Source organism: Natator depressus, chromosome 7 (assembly GCF_965152275.1).
Source record: "Natator depressus isolate rNatDep1 chromosome 7, rNatDep2.hap1, whole genome shotgun sequence".
Taxonomy (NCBI): Eukaryota; Metazoa; Chordata; order Testudines; family Cheloniidae; genus Natator; species Natator depressus.
The window spans coordinates 15,142,821-15,163,698 of NC_134240.1; the positions used below are offsets into that span (position 1 = coordinate 15,142,821).

The following is a 20,878-nucleotide window of genomic DNA, read 5'->3' on the forward strand; positions in this document are numbered from 1 at the left end:
AGAGCAGGCCTGCCAGGGCTTGCAGCTTCAGCCCTGCTCCTGCTGAAGCCCAAAGATCTCCCTCCCTGCTGGGCAGTAGCCAAAGGCGACGTGTGGGATATTTGCCAAGATTTGCAGGCCCTGCTCAGCCGCCTGGTACTGCTGGGCCCCCTCCCTGCACAGCAGCTGCTGGAGCCTGCAAGCTGGGAGCTGAGGCTGTGGGGAGAGGCAGTGAAAAAACCTGGGAGCTGCAGGGATGGGCCTCTGGGTTAGAGGCTGGACATGCCTGGGGGGACATGACTCAAGCTGCTGAGGGGCAGTGGAGGGGGGGGCTGAAACTTTAAAATTGTGTCCCCCCACCCCAGCAGGCACCCGTCTCTGGCAGAAGCCTCTAGCCCTGCCACAGGGTGCGAGGCCAAGTCTCCCTACCCCGGCTCACGCCAGTCTGCTAGGTGGAGAATGGGGGAGCGGGGAAGGGGCCACTCCACGAGCCGCAGTTTTACTGCAGCTCAGCCATCTCTGCTCTAGCTGAATTCATCTTCCACGAACCATCCCATGAGGCTACATGGAGTTCATGGTTCAATCTCATTTGGATGCCAGCATCTAAGCTCCTTTTTTTGAATTGGAAAGTATTTAAATCATTGTGCTAAAACCTGAGAGAGAGACTTTGGGCTGGATTCACAAAGCAGCTTAGCTGTGGTGATGCTGAGCATTGCCATGCCTAACTATTAGGCACCTAGAAAATCACTGGGATTCCTGAAGCCTGACTGAGGTGCCTTGGCTCCCTATACAACGAATGGGGAGAGATAAGCACCTCAGAATAGGATTCACAAAAGTCAGCACGCTAGGAAATGACCCACCTAAGCTAGACCAGGGATCAGCAACTCTCAGCATATGGCCCACCAGGGTCAGCCCCCTGGCAGGCCAGGCCAGTTTGTTTACCTGTCGCGTCCGCAGGTTCAGCCGATTGCAGCTCCCACTGGCTGCGGTTCATTGCTCCAGGCCAACGGGGGCTGCAGGAAGCGGTGTGGGCCAAGGAATGTGCCGGCCGCCACTTCCCACAGCCCCCATTGGCCAGTGGGAGCCACAATCGGCCGAACCTGCGGACGTGGCAGGTAAACAAACCAGCCTTGCCCGCCAGGGAGCTTACCCTGGCGGGTTGCAGGCCAAAGGTGGCCAATCCCTAAGCTAAACAATAGGAGACAGATGTGTCCCAAGCTCCATCTCCACCCCACTCAGAGTTGGGATTCTCTGCTTGGGATTCTCAGCTGCAAACCTCTCTTGCCATTAGGCTCCTGCACTGTTTTTGCATGGGGGGCGGCACAAGAGGTGGCCTTGGAAAAACTGCAGTCCCATGCCAGGCATCTGGCTCCCTCAGTCCCAGAGCTATGCATCAACTGCAGGAAAGATAGGTGCTTCTTTAAGTCACCTGCCGACCCAGCAAGCATGTTCAGAGCTTGCCTACCAGATCAGGCCCCTATACATGAGCATAGGGGGAAGAGGAGACGGGCAGAATCTCCCTTCGCCCCAGTGGTTAGGGTACTCACCTGGGATATGGGGCAGCCCTAGTTCAAGTCCCTCCTCCACCTGAGGGGTAGAAGGGATCTGAACAGGGATCTGCCACCTCACAGATACATGCCTAACCACTGGGCTATGAGATATTCAGGCCATTCTGCACAAACGTGGAAGGTTCATCCCTCATAGGCGTCAGTAATTGTAACAGCCACTGTGGGCTCAATTTCACTCACACAGTCCATCCAGGCTGCTAGAATCAATGTTTATTAAGACTGCACTGTGGCTACCATATGTAGGTCAATTTGGATGATTACTATTAGCTCCCATCAAGGTCCTGCCCCAGGTCAGAGTCCCAAATAGATTAATGTAGTGCAGTGACAAGGCTTGACGACTCAAGTCGGAGACAGCTTTTCAGATGGAGAGATTAAGGATACACAGCCCTAGAATATTATTATTTCACCTATTCTGCAAGGGATTTCCTTACCTAAAGGGTGTATTCCACTGAGCATAAAGATCCTGTCCTGTCTCTCTCACACATACATATGCACCCCTCCTTTCCTGTAGGACTTGGGGAATTTTTAACAGGCTACAGTTGTACACGTGGTCCCTATATTTAAAACAAGCCCCCACCCAAATCAAACAAAGGTCTTCAGATAAATGCACCTTCTCCCTTCACTTGAGCCAGACCTCTCCCCAGCTAGCCCTTTCTTTTCTATAAATACACTGAAAATGGCACCGATATGACCTATTTCTATTCAACACACCATCTCCATAGCAACAGTCTTATGTTAAATTGAAACAGATGTAACTGACTGCAGAGAGACACATTACAATGTAAATAGTGTGAAACTAAATATTGCTTCAAGGCTCAAGACAAAGAAGAGACCTTTTCTAGTCACCCTTCTGTCAGATACCAAGGTTGTCATAGTAGCAGCCTGAAAGAGTCAATCTACAGATGTGATTGTTATTCTTGCATTGTTGCAGAATATTTTGCAAACACAAAGAGGTGGAAACAAACACTCTATAATTACACAAATAAATTATATTTCATTCTCATTCTTAAAACTAACTCCACCAAATCTGAAATTAAATACATTCAAATTAGTGAATTAGAAAGGTAAAGTCACTAACTTTTTTCTTGCACCGGATTGCTCTCTTACGGCGTTGCTGGCTCTTGCAATTCTATCATAACTCACAATATTGATTGTTTTTCTCAAAGCCCCAGCACCTGAAGTCCTCTGACTGCATGAGGATCTCAGCTTTCACTTACAAGTAAATAAGTTTCCAGCCTTTAACACTGGAGTAAAGCTTAGAAAGGGGCCCTCTTAAAGGCCCCAAAACAGACTGCAAATGAAAATCATGAGACTTCAAAACTAATAGCATTTAAGAAAAATCTCTTGATTTTTCAACAGCCAGTGTTGGCAATATGGGACAGTTAAGAATTTGACAAGATGAGAACGTATATTTTAAAATGATCATTAGGAAAGGGCTCAAGATTTAACTGAGAACCAAAATTTTACTTTGATGTAGGGACCTTTTCCTTCACAGAAGCATAAAGTGTGCTGTATTATTCATATACAGAGCAGGTGTGCAGCTCCGAGAAAAGCAGACAAAGTTCACACTGCAATGAACCAATCAAGTTCTGGTGGTCAGGAAGTTTTTTGGGTTAACTTTGCAACAAACAAAAGGCTTCTCTTTCAGCAACAGCAGCAGGAGCACTGGCAAGAATACTACATTTTTGCTCTGCAATTTGCCTCTGAGCTTGCTGGATGCATTTGAAGCATGCTGCTCTTTGCTTGCTCGTTGGCAACATATACGGAACTCCAGAAAGACCTATGGGTTTCTATTTTTCCAGTGGTTCAGCAATCCCTGGTCTTCCACAATCCCATGCAGTACAGATACACTGTGTGCTGCTGACTGTGACTGAAGTAGTCAGAGTCATCCTGCAACCTATTAACATCATAATCCTACCATTTCTATAGAAAAAAGAATCGGTGGTATTGTCATCTTGTATCAGTAGACAGCTCTAAATGTTTCAATATTCTGCAACTAGTAGACTACTAATTCCAAAAGTATCCCAGAAGCGTAAATGCAACAGAGAATGTCCTATAGGACATAACATTTAAGTAACCCATGGTTTAGTGACCTCATCTAGAAAAGTATGATATCTGCCAAACACAGAAAAAACAACAAAACAAAACCAAAAAACCCCCCAACCCTGCAAAGGCACTAAACTGTCCTCCTTAAAACTCATCTTTGACCCCCCTCTCTCTGGTACCTCCGAGCACGTCACCTTAGGTGACAGGCTTCTTGCCTCCCTCTGGGACAGAATCCAGCAATTTTCCCTCTTAGGCTACAGCCTCCTGGAACCAACTGTGACTGCTCAGCAGGCCTGACTAGATTCAGCTGCCCTGCAAGACTCCCCTTATCCCAGAACCATCTTTTCAAAGCAAAGTATTGTTTAATCTCAACAGTAGGAACACAGCCTACCAAGAGAAAAGGGTTTAACACAATCAACAGTCTGTACATACCTAAAACTCAGGCAGGCCTGCTCAGCTGCCTTCCCCCTCCACCCCGCTTCTGGGTCTGGGATTCAGTCTGATTCTCCACAGACCCCATCTCTCCCCCTGCACATCACAGACCCTCAATTTATCACACCCAAACAAACTTCTTTGTTCACAGTTTCCAGCCTCTTTTTTTCCAGATCCTGAGGTTATGAGTAGGGATTCAGCATGGTGGAGCTAAAACTTCAAAGAGATTGACACCCGCATTATCTTTAAAGCATCCCTTGTAACCATATAGCAAACACAAACAAACATATAAATAATAATAAAATACAGGCAGCTTCCACAATGACCCCAATCGCAACACCCAAGAATGCTTCAATGTCAGGACTGCTGCTTATTATACAAACAATTGTTTAATTATTACCTTGTCCTCCCCATTTGTCTCATCCTATGTTTAGATTCTAATTCTTCAGGAAAGGGAATACGGATTTTTGTTATGTTCACACAGTGTCTAGCACAATAGAGCCTTGATCCACAAGAGGCACTTCTAAGATTAGAACTATCTTAACTTATAATAATATTGAACAGGTTTGTACACCAAGGGGGGGGGAGGAGAGGGGGAAATAGAGTTTGATGGTCTAAAACTTGATTCACAGATGGTAACATTCACAATAAAAATCCACCTGGATATTTTTTTTTACTCCTAGTGACAGGATAATCCCAGTTTGCAGTCATCAGTCCACGGACATTTCCAGACCGAACATTAAATGCCTCCTAGAAGAAATGGAAAGCATACAAATCCATACATTTAACATTGTATAGCTCCCTTGTTTTGAAACTGAGTCACAAGTTTTCTTCTGACCCAAAAGCAAAAAAATTTAAAAAAATTTAAAAAATTTTTAAAAAAATCAAAATGTCAGAGTTTATCTTCCCCAGACCTGGAATGACAAGCTCCCACTTCTTTCCAGTGAATACGTTTGGAACCCTTTGATTTACATTGTATTGAGAGGGGAATACAAGGTGTCACCCTTGTTACTTTCTTCACGGCAGCTGCACAAAGAGCTGAAAGCTTGTGCATTTTCTCTTAACAGCTTGCCAAGCTCTTTACTGTCAAGTATACCTTAGTATCTTTCCACTGAGCAGAGACAGTCCTTGAGCTTACTTGTTCTAATGTACATTTGTTAAAAACGATCCAGGAGTGGAGTAATAGCATCATGTAAACATCCCCCCATGCTGCTCTGCCAAAAGACCTCTATCCTGAACAACCACCCCGACTACTGTAGTACTAAGCTCTCATACTCCGCCACTGTATCTCAGTTATGAGTTACAACACCTCCCGTCATTCAAGACCCCAATTAACCATAACAAACCACCTAAATTATGACCTACAACACTCTTCTCTTTTGGATCTGCTCCTTTATTATATAAAGGAGTTATGCGAAAACCACTTAGAGGACTCAAGTCAGGGTTTGACCCTTGATCTCCAGGAATCCAAACCCAATGTTTTGACTGCTAAGTTATCCCATCTTCTGAGCTGGTTCGCTAGCTTGTGCCAAGTCATCTTAGCCATATCTGATCTACATGCACTTTTCCAGAGCTGCCTTTTTAAAATATGAGCTATCCTTTAGCACATGGCCACCTGCTCCATATTATGAGGATTGCCTGCCTGCTTCCAGAGTCCTTTTCTTTTGGATTCTCTGATCACTGAGCTAGGCAAATAACCTCTCCTTGTCAGACAGTCAAACACCATTGGTTTGACATCTATCTTTGGTCTCATTTAGGTGTTTTATGCCATACCAATGCTGCCACAAGAACATAACTCCCTGAAGAATTTTCTCACTACATTCACACCTCACTTTTATTGCCTGAGGGCTTGCCACACCAAAAAAAGCCAAACTCTCAGAAACAAAAAACTGACACTTTTCTCTAGTGGATCAGGTCAGGGTCCCTTAGGTCTGGTATTGTGCGGCTGGTGGTGACCAGTGCTCTATGTTCACTCCAGCTTCCCCTTCAGTTTGGTGGCAAGGGGCTCCCTCTAGCATATCCGCCTTCAGGATGCATTATACACTGTGTGATTTACAGGGACGTTAGCAGCATCCACAGGAGATACTTGTGGCTCCAAAGCTCATGTACTGTACTACACATGCTGAACACTTCAGCTGACCCACTTCTGCAAAGACATGAAACAAGCCTTTTTAACTCTGTCATCTTCCTGATTATCGATCGTGGTGACCCATGAACTCATGCCACTTAGAAGTCCTTTCTGTGCTTTATTTAGAAGCTTACCTTACTTCTGAATAGATTGCTGTTTAGCATGTTCAGCTTGTTTTTATGTATGTTTAAGTTTTATTCGTGTGAAATTATAAGATCCCACCCCTTAACTGCATCTCTTATTTTACGCCCCTCCAGCCCCGAGAACCCTGCAGTTCTTTCCAGCCACACTCAGAAAACTGGGCTTTCAGGTGCTGTTATTTTTACTCAGGTGTGTCACAACTACATCAATTATGAAGACATGATGGACTCCAGACACAAACTCATTTCACTATGGTGTGCAAGCAATGGGATTACATTTGGTAAGGACAGTGCACCTGTAGGTGCAGACATTTTCTAGCCCAGCACACTGGGTGGATGCCAATTGCATGGGCAGCCCATGATAATTCCCTCCATTCTCTGCAGGGAAGGATCCAACGCCTATGGTGCTCTGTCAACTGATGGGTCCTTTGGAGGGACCAGTACTGATTTCAGAAAAATCTACACTACATGGAAATCCAGCATCTACGGTAACCTGCAAGACCACCAAGGGGTCGATATCCAATTTGAATAGAGGGCCAGCAACTCCAGCACTACCAGGTCAGTCACTTCTGCTGCAAGAAATAGAGCTACTTCACCACAACAAGACCACAGTACACATTTCCTTGCCACCTCTATTAGCTTCCCCACTCCTCAGTGACTTAAACCAGACTCAAAGCTTATTGGGGGTGACTGGGAACCTCTGAATCATTCACTGTCGATCTCTGTCTCACTTGGATATCGAACAAAACAAAACCACTCCAAACTGAACACTACAGACCTAGTGATACAGTAAAACAATTTTCTTATAAGCTACTTCTACAGGCTCAATGCCAATGAAGTACTAAAAGACATGCCCATCCCTTCTGAGTGAATCACCCATTTAGGATATTCTCCAGGCAGGCTAATTCTCTGTCTACACCAATGTAACTCTTTTCTAGCTGCATACATGCAAGTCATAGGTGCTGGAACTAGGGGTGATGGGAGTGCTGCTGCCCCCCCAGCTTGAAGTGGTTTCCATCATATACAGGGTTTACAGTTTGGTTCAATGACTCTTGCAACCCCACTATACAAATCATTCCAGCACTCCTGTTGCAAGTCTTTGTTTAGGCAAAATGTAAGAAGATGCTCCTCCTCCCAACCCACATACAGTGCTTGTTCAAAACTACAGACATTTTCTTTACTTTCTTGCAACAACACAACCAGGGCCTCACAGGAAATATCCTACTCTAAACCAAAAGTCCACAATTTCAAGCATGGTCCAATGGATAGAGAGTTGGACTGGAACTTGAGACCTGGGTTCAATTCCCGACTCTGCCACTGACCCACTGTATAACCCACAAGTCATCTGTCTGTGACTGTTCCCTCTCTCACTTTTGCTCCTGGAGCAGATACAGTCTCTCACCTGTATTGGAGCAGAATCTAGCACAATGGGGCCTTGATCTTGGAAGGGTGTCACTGTCATACTAATAATAAGTCACTATCACTGCTACTATAGTCTCCTTTATGGAAATCGATAAATCCTGATCACACAAATGAAAATCACCTGTTTAAAGCTGGATTCCCTACTATGCAGCTGATTTGAAGGTTGTGGGGGAAGAGAAGATCAAAAGTTGCTTTTCCACTTTTTATTTTCTAGATCCCACACATTTTAGGGTATACTTTTGTCTAAACTATTAACAACGGCTTAAAAAATGCCAAACCACAAGGAAGGCCAGTCACTGCTCCCCTGGGCAGCTTGCCAATGTAATCAGCACAATATCTTTTTCCATGCCTAACCCGAGGATGTTCCGCATGCCAGTGACTTAGAAGACATCCTAATAATAAATACTGAAAAACAAAAGGACAGTCCTCTAAAAGTTACTCTAACCAAATACGGAAAATCCACGTGGGGAAGCAGCAGAGAGGACCAGTTTGGGCTCTATGCCAGTTCTTCAGCACAACTCTGCTTCTATTAGCATTATGGCCAATACTCGACAGTTTGGGTACAACATCAAGGCAAGCGGCTCCCAGATACACAGTATTTGTTTATACAAAAGACTAAGGCTAGGCTACAAAAGCACTCACTTTAAAATACTATAGAATGAGGTTGGGTTGCTTAACCACAACCTGCTTTGTAGATTTCTGCAGCACAGCACCAGAAGGCCAGTGTGGATTGCACACAACTCTGGAACATTCCCTGCCAGATTTTACATTCCCAGGCATACAAGCGATCCTAACTGGGATCCAATGACTGTATTTCTTCCACCTTCAGCATCTGCACACATCATTACTTATGTACTGGAAGCTTTAGGTGTTTTGGGTTTTTTTAAACTTTATTAAAATTCAATATGGTCTAATACCCCACAATCCCCAAGCTCTGGCACTGCATTACAAGACACCTAACAGCCCTACTCCGATCATATTTCTTTCCCTGTTTTAGTTAACAACAAAAAGCACAGGCTATCCTTCAGTTTCAAGAATGATGGAACAAACTGCTATTTTGCCATTTGCAACCCATCAGATTCACATCTGCCATGAGATTGAGTTTTCAAACTGTAGTTGAAAAGCCTCATAAGCTCTCCCCCTCCTTTTCATTTATAGGTTTTGGTTCTTCATACGGCAAGTAAAAGCGTGCAGTGTTTAATTTTACCTAGTGTTAGCATTTCTGTAGTGCTCTGTACAAGGTCCTTGCTCCTGGACATAGCATTTTCCCCTAAAAGCACACTATGCACTTTGTAAGATGAATCACTTTTGTGAAGGTTAAGTGTTAAAATACCAAATCATGTGTCTTCAACAGTCTGCCAAAATAAAGATCTAAAACCCGCTCACGTGGTAGCCTATGCAGATGTTTAAGGGAAATTTAATACTCTGCTGCTCCTCTTAGTGCTATGCTGCTAAGGGGGGAAACTGCTCCACCTTAAGCAGAGAGGAAAGGTTGCAATCATCTATACAGCACCAGAACACTGCAGTAATATGCCTCTCTCTTGGGGGTGGGGGGGAGGAGGGGTAGCAAGCCACGTGTAGAAGGGTTTTGTTTCTGCAGAGAAAGCCCACTTTGCTAAGTTCTATATTGCTCTTTTTAGGGTGTCCTTGATTTTATTTTATTTTTTTAGAAGGTGCTAGTTATTTAAAATCACTGACCACCACTTGATCTTCTCCAGAGGATTGCCGCACGCTTTTTAGACATGAGGTAACCCTTACAACACCTGATGGTAGGTATTATCCTTTTTACAGGTGGGCAAACTGAGGCCCAAAAAGTTGAACTGATTTATTCACAGCAGATCTAGGAACAAAACACAAGAATTCCCATTGTCAGTCCCACTGACTAGCACATATTCCTCTATGACCTATAATCTAGAGAAAGGCCCTTTGTCACAGGAAGGCCTATTTTAAGTATGTGGATTAATTTTTAACCATTCCCTTCAATCAGTAACTTTAGGCTTCTCTCCAATCCAATTTCTGATAAATGGGGCTGGAGCCAGGAAAGCGTGGGCAGGTACTGTAATATATTAGACTACAAGCACTTTGGGCAGGGACCACCTTTCTGTTCTTTGTACAATGTCTTGCACATGGGGTCCTACTCCACGACTGGGCTCCTAGGCACAGCCACAATACAACTAATAATCTTGTCAAGTCACCATTTAGTCTACTCTTATGCTGATATTGATCAGAGCACTGGGGGCAGTTGGAATTGGAGACCAAGCCACATGCATTTTTAAGGAATCACTTATTCCCAATTTGAAGCTCAGGTCACTGGAGGTGACAGAGTAGCACACTACTTACCCTCCGTACTACCTAACCCTCAAAGCCTATTATTCTCCTCTTTGTCTTACTGAAATCCAAATCCTCATGGCAGATCCCAATATTCTTGTAAATGGATTAGGGTACACAGCACAATACTATTATTAATACTATTGCCTCAAGTCTTAAAGCGTCCCTCTTTGTGGTCACTAGTCAGGCTCTCTACCAGTTGTAAACCACATTACTCACTGCTTGCTGGATTTCAGTCTTCACTTGTTCGCTCAACATACCCTCAAACACAAAGGAGTCTCCAAATTTCTCCGCCTAGAAGGAAAAAAAATATATATACCAAATTCAAGCAGATTGTAGGAGTCCACTGGAAGTGTTTTACCCCTAAAATGCCAGCATAAGAAAGCATCAAGTGGGACCATTAAGGAGATAATAGACTTAATTTAATTCTTTCTAATAGGAATTTGGAGTTTGCTTTAAAGCAAACAATATACTGAGCAGAAGAACAGTGGATGAAAGGCCAAATTACCCAGGGATATAGTTGTTCTTTAACAGTCACTGATATAAAGTGCAGACTGACTGAATTAGTGGAACAGATGACAGTTCTAAGAAGTCCTGCAACCATTTCTACATCTATTAATTGGAAAGCTTTTTAATTGTCCTGATTTGCTTTTAAAAAGCAATACTGGAATGTACATAATATTAATAGTAAGGAATCTATTCCATTAATCTTCCTTTACTTTTGAAGTCATATGAAAATAATTAAGTGGCATGGTTTACTCGTTTTCAGTGCTCACTGGCTCCACATACTAAGGTGTTGGCACAAAACCCATAGAGCACTATTAAATTTAACCCATTTATCTTAACATTCTACAAAGCCACCTCATTTTCAGAAGGAAAAACAACAGTGATTAGCCATTTCGCTAACTCACGATACATGAGGTGCACCAGCACAGCAAAAAGTATTTTAATACCTGGGCTGGTTTATGAGGAGAGTCAAAACAGGTTATTGGTAGCCAACAACTGTCTTTCTACTTCATTGCTTGAGTTTATCAAAACAGGCCACACAGCTATGACCACAGTAGTCAAGGTTGCAAACCATTGTAACCTTGTTTCCACATTCTAATAACTTTCTGAAAGAGTCAATTTTGGGACTGAAGATTCCTGTACATTCACCACTCAAAATCCAGATCATGCAGAGTTTGGACAAAATCCCTTCAGCCATTTGACTTAGCAACAAGGAAGGAAGAAAAAAAATCTCTTTTCCTCCCTCCATCCCTTTCGCATCTGAAGAATTTCCAGCTGCTTTTTCCAGGGACAGGGCTCAAACTAGAGTGCCTGAAGTTTGATCTTGACGGAGGTCTTCACTGAGGACTAGTTCCTTAGCTTGTTGAAAAAAAAGTTAGTTTTGATTTAACAGGATTTATGAGCATCTGAAGATTGCAACCTGTGCATAAACAGAAAGCTACAGAAAATAATCACTACTGGCTATACTGGAGACCAAGTTAGCCTTTTGCTGGAGAAGAAAAACTCATTAAGCTAGTATTATGTTTACCTGAGATAAATCAGTTATGCAGACAAATGTTTTTATAGACAATAGCTCAGCTGCTTCTCAAGAGCCTGTAGATTCAGTGCTGTTTACTCTAGCTCTGAATATATTTTTCCAAATCCCATGTACAAAGTGGCCTTGTGCCAGGGTGTTGAGTGGAACATCTAACCATTCCATTTGAAATCATCAAGTAGAGCCAGAAATAGATTTCATCCCACAAGATAATAATACAATGGGCATTGGAGTGTAAGGCACATTCCAGAAGCTGTTTGCAATGAAGAGCCTGTGTTCAAACTTAAGTGGATTAAGTGACTTTACCTCAATTACTGAGCCAACAGCTCAGTGAGTACAAATTGGTTCCACTGATACAAGAACAGCCCTCTACCTGAACTTTACGCAAGAAGGGTGAAGGATTCTCATCATCCAAACCAGTTTATCAATAAGATTCTGCTTCCAAGGGTGGGCCTCCTCTCAAGCCTGAATAGTTACTGATAACTTGATTTTGGCTAGATGGCTTACATGTATTACAGAAAGCACATCAGGCATGTCATCACAGCTTCCAAACTAACAGAAAAGATCTGGGCCTCCAGAGTGGGTTACTGTTGGATGGAGGAGGAATGGATACCTTGTATTGCCCAGATTGCTAGAAAGCAGCCGTGTTTGGCCAGCCTGCAGTTTCTCCAGCTGCCTCACTGTCTGGAGTACTGTGTCTTAAACTCGTCCCTAGACACATTAAGGTGGTTTGTTAAAAGCATGCATTTAGCAATCTCAATCAGGGCCTGTCTATACCAAGGATACCTACTGGCATAGCTGCACTGGTCCTAACCCGTGCTGATGAGCAGCACCAGTAAAAGCAGGGTTTGTAGTGGCATGCCTTGCTAGAGTAACCCACACCAGCACAGAACATATACATTGGGGGGTTGCCTTGCTACATCAGCCTAACTACACCAAGACACATCATTATAACCAGGTGTCTATCACCCACACTCAGTCTACACTGCTTTGCCTAAAGAAAGCCTGCCTGAATTCTAATACCTAGAGCCCTGCCGGAAATACAACACACCATATTCATAATTGGTTTAATGCTACTGAAAGCACATCAGGCACGAGTTTGGGCCAAGGTCTTCAGCATGTGCTGTCTGTGGTCCATTCAGTTTAAGATTATTTTCTCAGTTAAACCAACTAAATACTGTGTAAGAGGCATTTGCAGGGGGTCAACAGCCCCTTTTGTGGGACCCCTTCCCATCTAGAAGAGGTTAAAAGCAAAAAATGTTTAAACTTGCCACCAATTTGGATAGAATATATTTGTTTCTAGGGCCTGTAAATCTACAAGCAAAATGTATAATGTGGCCTCCTTTGGGAAAAGAGTTGAGCCTGAATTTCCCAGAAGGGTACTCTGACAGCTAATCCTACAGTAGCTTTCTCTTACCTCTGTAACATAGCCAGTGGCATTCACAAATTTCTCAAACTCTGCATTGCTGACCTCATACCGATCCATATAGAACTGGCTAACATGGACTCTTCTAGCAGGCCATTCCCCATCTTGCTGTATTTCAGGTTCATCAGTACCCATTGTGAACATTCCTGTTGGAATAAGGGCCATCTGCAATGGAAACAGATAGGACTGAAAATAACTGCAGTCATTTTTAAGTTAAACAGTTTGCCATTGTTTTTCCATCATAGTCTGGGAAATGAGGGTCAACACTGCCTTGAACAACACTTTCTTCATGACTAGAATATAGTTCAGTAATTAACAATTATAATATCTGGAAGGTTCAAGGTTTAAAAGTAAAGTAAGTTGAGATGGTCTCCAAGATGAAAAGCACAGTTCTCAATCTACCCCACTCCCACAGAGCTCCCAGGGATTTCAGACCACTGCTTAGATCCAGACCTATCTCCAGATGGGAGAGAAGGATGCCACTGTCACTGTGCCTCCTTTTTGCATGTGAAGTATTAAAAAGCAATCAGTGAAAATTGCATCTTGCTCACTGCAAAAGGAAGAATCCTGATTTTTCAATCTGGTGCAGAGAGAAAACTTGACATGTAGATGGACAGCATGGAGATTATGAAGCTGCAAAGTGTTCTTTTGAGGACAAAGCACAGCCTACCTGTTCGCATACTAAGTGTATATGGGATTTTATTTATGAACTGATAAGTACAGCATTCCATCACTGCCTAAGGTAGAGACAGCACCTGCATCTCAACATTGCATCAAAAGGTATACGGTAAACTTACAATGAATTAATATTCCACACTGTGCAAGGCTGGTCTGGAGCTGTAGCATCAGGCTCAGGAAGTAAATAGACACAATGCCATGAAGGAATGCCAGAACTCTATCTCAAGTTATAATGTCTCTTTATGGCCTCAGCCTGCTTTTAGGGAAGACACACCCAGGCTTCCCCCAGATGTGTGTCACTGCAAAGAGTCCACTGCTAAACCCCCAGCAGGCTTCAGTCAGTCCCTACCAACAAAATGACAAGAGATCAGATAGTCTCACCCAAGAGACCCTTCAAGCAGCATGCAGTCCTCAGCAAATGAAAAGCAGGCTGCTCCCACAGTTCTTCCACCAGCACCCCGCCACCTGACTCTGGCAGGCTCTTGGCTCCGTTCCCCATGGGGATGAAACAAGAAAGAGGGAAGGAAAAAGGACTCTAAAAGCCACCAAACCCTTCCTTTTCCTGTTTAAATACCTGCACCTTGTTGAGTTCAGGGCAGGGGCTCTTTTGCTCCAGCTGGCCAGCGACATGGGTTGCCAGGGTGGTAAGACTCCCTGAAGTGAGGTAACCCCCTGATTTGCTCTAGTGTGGGATCCATGCACCTCATCATACAAACCCTAGTTGCATCCAAGACATGGTTAAGTGATGGGACTGGAGAACATGGTGAATTGATTTAAATCACTGACTGTAATCATGATTTCAATCAACACAAAGGAACCTTGATTTAAAATCAGATTTGAATCTTATTTTGTATTTGTACTTTTGAAGTTATTTTTGTAAAGAAAGATTTTCTTAGTGACTATAATAACTAAATATGACCTTTACACTAAATGTACTTTTTGCTAACCAGCAGAATAAACTTATCTATACACATTTATAGATGCAGTTATGTAGCTCAACATACGTTTATTCAGATTCTTAATTTTTTACTTTATTGCATTAGAAAATGGTGAATGGTGCATTTTTTTAGTGTGCTAGGCGACCATTTTTACTCATGATTTGTGTCAAGCTGCATTTGGATAGAAACTGAAATTATATTACAAATGCACAAAACCAGCAATTTTAATTAGTTTTTTTATTAATTCAATAAAAAAACTTAAATATGCTGGATATAGAGGGGGGAAATTATCAAAACATATTTTGATTTAAAACTCATGTATTATAACCAAAGACAGTATTAATGGTCATTAGTGTATTGATGGATTGTTTCTGGTCACCATGGACCAGGCTGTCCAAGATATTTAGACACCTAAAAGATGCAGACAGGTACTCAGTGGAATTTTCAAGAGTGTGTAGGTCAGTTAGGTGCCTAACTCCCACTGATGTCAACTCCCATTCACCTTTCAAAATCTGGCCCCATGTTCAAGTTTTTAGCATTGGTAGATCCCATCTTCTCCCCTTGGTTTATATTCACAGACTGGACAAGGAAAACAAGCTTTCCTGCTTTTTCAAGGTTCGCCTGTCAACTAGTCCACATGAAGAAAATATTCTCTCTGCACCTGCTAGGTTAAACTGAAACAGTAAAAGTTTTCTGCATAACAGAAACTGAAAGTACTGATATTTGGAATAATGTAAATACCAGCATTCACGGGAAATAATCATAGAAATGTAGGGCTGGCTCGAGGTGAAATTCAGCCCCCTGCACTGACGCAGGACCAAGAAAACCTAGACCATCCCTGACTGATATTGGTCCAACCTGTTCCTCAAATCTCCAGTGATGGGGATTCTTATTGCAGATACTCAGTGCAGTACAGGAATTGTGACATATTTATAAAACCTAAATTGCCTCAAGAGTTAAAGATGTTTTTCCAAAATCCTGTGTGTACATTAAAAAGCATCCTTTAACTCATTAAAATTTTAGCAGCTTTCTTTATTTTAATGATTAATAGATTACAGTAACACATCTTATCATAATGTCACATTTAAACAGCTTATTTTTAAAAAGAAAAATGTATTTAATTTAAATTTAAGAAGTCCTCTTTAAGGTTGGTTTGTTTGTTTTTTTAACTCAATTTTGATCCACCCTGTTGGAGAAGGAGTGGATTCATGCAGTAGCCAGTTAGATCTCGAGAGGTAGGTTTAAATCTGAAGGTGCCATTGGATGTTTTTCAATACACAACAGTGGTGGTGATGCCTCAGTAAGAAATCTGGGCTGGAATAGGGAGTTGCAGCTCAGATTTATAACCGAATGGCAAAACTAACTAGGACAGTTGGCATCAGCCATTGATAACAGGTCACTAAACAAAGGAGTTACCTTACTTGTCAGCCTGTATGCAGGGTCTGGGGGAAGAAGATTGCCTCCTTCCTCCCTCAGTGATGTTCCTAAGCACATCAAGAGAGGCTCCCTTCACTCCCTCACTGCTTCTAAGCACCATTCCCCTCCACAATTAACTCCCATGACACAAGTAGATGAGTGGATTTGCTGAGGGCTGACTTGCACAATACTCACCCTCCCACTCAGTCCGAACTACAAGCCTTGTTTTCATTACATCTGAAAGTGATCAAGAAAGACTTGGGCCCCATCCTGTGACCACTCCTGCGGAACTCACATTCGACTTAACAGGAGTTCAATGGCAAAAGCAACTGCAGAACCGGACCCAAAAAACCTAAACTAGCAGAGCCAACACGACAGAATCTAGCAGGGGATGTATCTTCTTGAAACAAGCAGACAGCAGTTTTGATTCCCTCATGATTGATAACTCTTTGAAGTCTAAGAGGACAAGGGATATAGATGCCCTTTCTCAGAGATAGTTCCTGAGATCTGTATACATAAGCCACACTTCTTGAGTAGATGAGTTAGAACTACAGTAAAATGGAGAAAAGTCCATTGGATTTTAAATATGGGGAGTTATACAGTTAAGATACAAAGAACCTTTCTCCACAGTACCCATCAATATAAATTCGGCCCAATATGGACTTGAAGTACTTAACTTTCTGTTTCTCATTTTAAACTGTTATTATTATTTATGAAAATGAAGAGACTGACTGTAGTGGGGCCACCACCCCGCTCCAGCTCAGAAGTGGTTAAAAGCCAGCCCTTGGAGAGGGTTGGAGCTGAGAGAAAAGGCTAGGCTGACTGGGGAAGCAGCCACAGCTGGGGCCATGCCCCAACCAGGCCACAGATGGCCCTATAAAAGGGCTGTGAGCCAGGAGCTCAGGCAGTCTCTCTCTAGCTCTTGAGAGAGAAGGACCTGGCTGCCTGGGAGAAGGGTACTTGGGACAGAGCAGTGCTGGGGAAAGGGAGGAGGAGCTGGGGAGCTCCAACCTGGCAAATCCCCAGGTTGCGGGCCTCGTCAAAGGCCAAAACAGGTACTGGGGTTGCAAAGGGGCAGCCCGGGGTTAGGCAAAGGCAGCAGGTCCAAACCCCCCTCACCAATGATGAGTGGCCATGACAGACTGCAGTCTGCCCCAGTGAGTGGGGCCTAGAGGATAACTGGCAGTAGCCACTGAGGCAAGGTGGGGATAGAGAGTTGGGGGTTCCCCTGGGAGGGGAGACCCAGAGTGTGGGGGCACTGTCAGGGGGCAGAACCCCAAGGTAAAGGGGCACTGGGGTCCAGAAGGGACATGGGGGCCAGCAGCAGGCGAGACACTGGCCTGCAGAGGGTGCTCTGGGCTGGAAAGAGCTAATTCCCAAGACGACCAGCAGCAGGCTGTGCACCGGTGAGTCATCGCTTCGCTCCACTGACACTTCACTGCAGAATAAATACCCAACAGCAGCGGTGGCCTTTGTTAGGATATCCATCCTGCAGCATGACCTATATTACAAGGGCAATTGTTACTGTAAAACAAACACATAAAGGAAGCCATCAAGTTGGCTTTCACCTGTAATGTCCATGGATACCCTTCTCAGACAGAAGCTTACCTGGACTTCCATGTTGATGCACCATGAAGCTGAGAACGTTGAGAATCGGTAGTCTTGTACTGTTATCTCACAATGATGCTACCAGGTATAACCATTTGGACACATTAAGTGGGCAATGGAGGAGTTTATGTTCCTTGTCCAATTCCTATTTCTCGATTTTTTTTTTTTTTTTTTTTTTAGGTTTACATTGTTCATTTAACAGCACTGTGTCCAGCCAGCTTCACTGTTTCCCTTCTCTACAGTAAGATTTCCACTTTTGTTTGGGTTCCCTCACAGCAACATTTACCATCTTTTACAAGACAGCCAGAAGTGGCTGTGAAACCACACAATAGGCAAAGGGAACTCAAGGCCGACAGAGCACCTGAAATTACTTTTCAGCTGGCTGTTATTTTTTTTAAACTGACTAAATTTGAAGTTGATCTTACAGAAAGGAGTCTAAACGCCTATGAATCATCTTCAACTCAACAGCAGTCTGGGTTTTTACACTTGTCTCACTGCAAGTGGGTTTCCTGATAAGAAGTTACTCCTAAGTTTCCTGGGGACTTTTAAAGAATGCATCAATGAGACACGATCAGAGCTATATAACTGCCTACCTTCTAATCTCTTGCTGACTCACTGAAGCTAAAATAAGTGCTCTGAGAAGGCTTGGGAGTCACAGATTTTTGAGCTTGCTAGTCAGTTATCAGTACACAAAAAATTTTCCAGCTCAATGATCACGTCATCCCACAATCTAAAGAATTCTGATAGATGCCCTGTTATCAATGTGGCCTTCAAAAGCCTTCCTTTTGAACCCAACATTCGCATATCATGCAGGCACTCACCCATCTATGCACCACAGGCTTCTACCATGACATCCAAGTCTAAGGCCCAACATAGGACTTTTGGAGTATACATTCTAATTACGACACCACCACCCATTTTATGGCTCAAGCAAGCTGCTGTTTTGGAATACAATCATCTTTTGATTGCAGGTGATAGTGTCAAAGTGACAAATGGCCTCTTTGCACCCATTTGAACCAAGAAGCACTGACTGACAGTGAGTGTGGAGGTGTTCAGCACTGAAGGGAAACAAGTTCCTAAAATTAGTTAATGGATTCAAGAACGCTGTTCATCTAACAACAAATGAAAATCTTAGCTTCTAACTTAAAAATGAAGATTGAACTTAGTTTCACCAAGGTGAGGAAACGCCCAAGTTTAACTACGGAGGCAGAAGTCCAGCAGCAGATCAATCAGGGTGAGGAGTGTCTAGTTGACTGCACTGAGTACAGCATGTACCAATACTTGTCTTCTGGCCAAGTGACGTATGCACATAAATGGTACACACAGCTTGTTGTCCTCAAGAACCAATCAGAGCATCTTGAGACCAAATCTGCTGAAGTGATGTCTTTTTTGTAGTTATATTTATAGGGAGGATATATGAGAATATCTGTCAGACACCAGGCCCACCTCCAAACTAGCTGCCCCAATCTTACAATGCAGATGATCCCTTCCCATCACACATGCGGCTAAAATGGAACAGAGGGACAAACCCCCTTAGAAAGTACCACCTGCTGACAGAGATGGAGAAGGCCAACTATTCCTCAGGCATCAAGAACATCCCCCTCCGGAAAAATACTGAGTTTCAAAGCGCACCATAGTTTGTCTGTGAATAAGAGATCTGATCTTTGGAAACATCTGCAGCTGCCTGCTAGGGCTGCCGACTGCCCCACCTCAGATACCAACGTCAAAGAGTCATAATCCCTCCCCCTGCTCTTTGGGATCCCACTTTTAAATTTCTTACATTTTGATAAGAGCTCCTAACTGAGTTTTTATGAGCCTTATAACGGGGCTTTGGGCTTTATTCTTTAACTATCCTGTGAATTATTTAAGTGGTGACAATCCACTTTGGACATTTTATTCTGTGTATTTAAGTATTCCTAGATTGTTTCTTGTGCTGTGCAAGAGAACATCCTATTTCCAACCCCACACCCTTCTCTTTAGTTTTTAGCTCAATGCTTCCGAGGAACATCCAAGAAAAGGTTCACCCACAGGAAAATTTGTAGTCTGATTTTACAGTAAGTAGAAATGATGGAGAAGCGAACCCTTTATCATCAGCTGCATATTAGACTTAGACATTGATTTAGACGCTGTCCATGCTGACAATAAGTTTTGCTTTTCCCCCTCATCTCCTGATCTATAACTCAATACAGTTTTGTCTTGCTCAAGTGTTGCCATCACATTTCCATCAAGTCAACTAGGTTAATATCAGCGGTTTATAAAGCTACCTTGTCAGAAAAGAACATTAAACACATGGGAAAACAAAATAAATGAACTACAAACTAAGGGAACTACAGCATTAAGACCATTGTAGGTGTTTTGATTAAGGATAATGCAATTCTCACAGAAGACTTCAGGTTACTGAAGATAATATCAACTCATGCAACGTTTAGGTATTGAGTCTTTTTGACCATTTTGATGACCCAGATCTCAGTCATAAACTTCCTTTTATTGTTTGAAACAATTTTGGGATGAAATCTGAGCCATCTTTGAAGATCGTTAAAGCATTTTGTACTCCATTTACATGGTGTCTGCTGGCTTCTGCGTTTTTGTCCCAAACATTAGTTACTTTGAGGTCATTAACTGACATAGATAAGATCCTAAAGTATGTGGAAATAAAGGGAATGTCATTTAAATTTACATTTTTTGTTCCATAGCAAGAGCTATCGAGATGAGCAGAAAGAAGTAGATACCAATTGATTAAAAACCTCAAGTTTAGGCATAACTGCCGCAGTTCTTTCTAACAAAGCTTAGAATGACAGCAGATAAGAAGAAGCTAGCAGTTTATTTTGATGAAGCTAAAGCTTTTAAATTGCAATGAATAATGATGAAGGGCAGAGTAATGCAAGACTAAAATGGATAAGTCTTAAGGTAGAGAGTCCTTTCCAAATTCATTAAAACCACTGTATGTTAATACAACGGCATCTTTTAGTCTCCCTTTACTGTAACAGGCTTTCCAACAGTTGTAGGAATATCAGGTAGCCGTCTTTTTTTCTAATATAGAAAATCATGTTTTCCCAACAGGATTTGAGAACCTCTACCTGGCAAATGATTATTCTTTTGGCATTACCGTTTCCTGTTTTACTTAGCCTTTATTATGGATAACTAATCAGTGAAATTATAACTGAAAAGAGTAAATAAAAAGAGTCAGATAACAAATAGTACTGTGTCCCCTCACGGGGAATAATGTGTT

General features: G+C 42.8%; 1 protein-coding gene across 5 annotated transcripts in view; it reads right to left on the bottom strand.

Annotated features, from left to right (window-relative positions):
* SUMF1 (sulfatase modifying factor 1) overlaps positions 1-20,878 on the bottom strand; it is an 80,496-nt gene that overhangs the window by 49,862 nt on the left and 9,756 nt on the right. For all 5 annotated transcript variants that reach the window (XR_012640172.1, XM_074957534.1, XM_074957533.1 and 2 more), the window contains exons 2-3: positions 13,001-13,174; positions 10,263-10,337 (exon numbers count right to left, since the gene is read on the bottom strand). Coding sequence is in view for 4 of the 5 variants with exons in the window: in XM_074957534.1 (XP_074813635.1) it covers positions 10,263-10,337; positions 13,001-13,174 (249 nt within the window). In the remaining variant the exon portion in view is untranslated. The remainder of the gene's footprint in view (positions 1-10,262; positions 10,338-13,000; positions 13,175-20,878) is intronic.